At 39.9% G+C, this 2,392-nt stretch overlaps 1 protein-coding gene across 1 annotated transcript; it reads left to right on the top strand.

Moving 5' to 3' along the window:
* The first annotated feature begins 1,297 nt into the window (after window positions 1-1,297).
* On the top strand, window positions 1,298-1,777 carry LOC122304763. Its single transcript, XM_043117028.1, has one exon. The coding sequence runs from the start codon at window positions 1,298-1,300 to the stop codon at window positions 1,775-1,777; it is 480 nt and encodes a 159-aa protein (XP_042972962.1).
* The last annotated feature ends 615 nt before the right edge of the window (window positions 1,778-2,392 follow it).

Raw genomic sequence — 2,392 nt, 5'->3', positions numbered from 1 at the left:
AAATCTATGTGGAAGCAGTGCTAACTCATTACCAAATGTTTGTATAAGTAATGCTTGGCCTCCCTTGAGCCACATTAAAACTCTACCCACTAACCACATGAAATATATTGTATTGCTTGATCAAGCAACTCAAAAATTTAACCATAGCCTCTATCCTATCCATCAACTCATCTCCTTTGCACTTCTTCAACCACCATCATTTTGTAAAATAGATTAAGTATAAAAGCAATATTATATATCATCAAGTCGAACCTATTTGTGCTACCCTAATACTTGTTATACTTATTTTCATATTTCTAACCATTGTACTAGTAATAATATCATTGCTCATGCATATATCAATTAATACATTTTTAATTGTCATATATAAAGTTAGTCTTCTAAGAATCTAAATTGTTCACTATGGAATTTGAAAGTGAGGGTTGAGATTTAAAGAGTTCTAAGAAATGGGTTACGATATTTAATCTAGATAGGGTGGGTTGTGCTAACTATATAAAGAGTATTGAATATATGTCTGGGTCGTCGATTAGGCATTTGGTCCGCTACATTTGTAAGAACAAGGACTAGTCTTAGAGACCCAATTAGTGGATAAGGGTGGTTACCATTTGATTTAAACCTCAAATGCATCCTTTATCCGTGAGCTTGAATTTCAAATAGCAAATACGTCCATTATCTCATAAGCAACGAACTGATCACAAGCCTTATATATACGAAAAGCCTAGATATGTAGAGGCATATGATTTATTAGTATTCAAGAGAGCTTATTCAACCATTGACTTAGGCATCGGAGGCGTTCTCTTGAACCCCCCAAGCCGTCTTACTTTTTGGTTGTGGGTGATCGCGAGTCGATGGCTATGAAACACGTCTATAACAGTTGGCTCCATCTATGGGATAGGAGTTTTGTCCTACAACTAGTGTGCTTTTCACATGCCCACCACAACTCGATCACAGGCAACTAGAGATCAAGAAGTGTCGTGGAGAAATATGGAAGGAAGACTCATAGAAATGGAGGAAGTAGTGAGAAAACTCACCGCTGAGTTGGACACACTGCAAAAGGAGAATGAAGTCCTAAAGGAAAAAATAGTCCATCAGGAGAGGACTAAGGGGAGAGAGTGGAGATGGAGGCACACAATGCTAAAGCAAGGAAGACCCCCCCAGGAGAATGAAGAGACAGAAAATGCATCATGATTTTCGGAGCTTAATGGATAAGTACAAAGACATGAAAAAAAAGATAGGGACATCTTCCACGGTCGACCAATTATTATCTAGCACCAATCTACCATTTTGCATATAGATTATGGCGGTACCCTTGTTGCCAAAATTCAAAGTCCTCTCCATAAATCTGTATGATGGTTCAAAAGATCATGTGGAACACTTGGAGACCTTTAAAGCTCACATGACACTTCATGAATTTCTTGCAGAGATTGCATTTAGGGCTTTTCCTCTAACCCTAAGAGGTACAACGCTAGGATGGTTCGAGGCATTACAACCAGGATCCATAGATAGCTTTGATGAGCTAGGCCGACAACTCCTGACTCAGTTTATGGTGAGTAGAAAATGCAAAAGACCGGTTGCATACTTGCTAACTGTAAAGCAACGAGAAGAAGAGAGCCTAAAAGTGTATGTCACATGCCTAAATAAGGAGAGTATGACGACTAATGACCAGGATGAGAAGATTATGTTGGCCGCACTGCTTGGGGGCATATGGCCAAGAAGTTCCTTTATGGCTGAACTGGCAAGGAAGACCCCTTCCACATTATCAACAGTTTATGGATAAGGCTGACGACTTTATTAATGCAGGAGATACACTTATTGCCTTAACCACCAGATTGAAGGGGAAGGAGGAATGTGTATTGAAGAGAGGTCAAAAGAAAGATTGGAATGGAGGATAAAAGACAAGGAGAGACCAACATGAACTAAGGTGGGACAGGAATGTAAGAAGACATAATTGCGGTTACGTACACTATTCTAGTGTGCATAATCGAGACAAAGCAAAGGAAGAAAGGAAAGATGCTGATAATAGGCAAAAAACTGGAAAATATTGTACTTGCCACAAAACAAATGGGCATAGGACTAAAGACTACCATAATCTGAAGTGAAAAATTGAAGATTGAGAGATAATGGCGAGTTGGAGTGATTGGTCTCCCAGAATGCCCACCCCACACGACGTTCAAGTGACTGAAAATCTGAGCATAAAAGTCGACAAAGTGAGAGCCCCAGGAGATAGGGCTCCCCAAAGAGAAAAATGTGGTCACAAGAACCTCGAGATCGATGACCAAGGACAGAAATGGATAAAAGGAACCCCCTAAGGAGATACACACAATCGTTGAAGGATATGCTAAGGGTGGTCCAACCTCATTGGGAGAAAGGCATTTGCGAGATGGGTGAGATA

Source organism: Carya illinoinensis, chromosome 3, assembly GCF_018687715.1.
Source record: "Carya illinoinensis cultivar Pawnee chromosome 3, C.illinoinensisPawnee_v1, whole genome shotgun sequence".
In the NCBI taxonomy this organism is placed as follows: domain Eukaryota; kingdom Viridiplantae; phylum Streptophyta; class Magnoliopsida; order Fagales; family Juglandaceae; genus Carya; species Carya illinoinensis.
The sequence above is the reverse complement of the archived record's forward strand: the minus strand, read 5'-3'. Positions and strand labels throughout refer to the sequence as shown.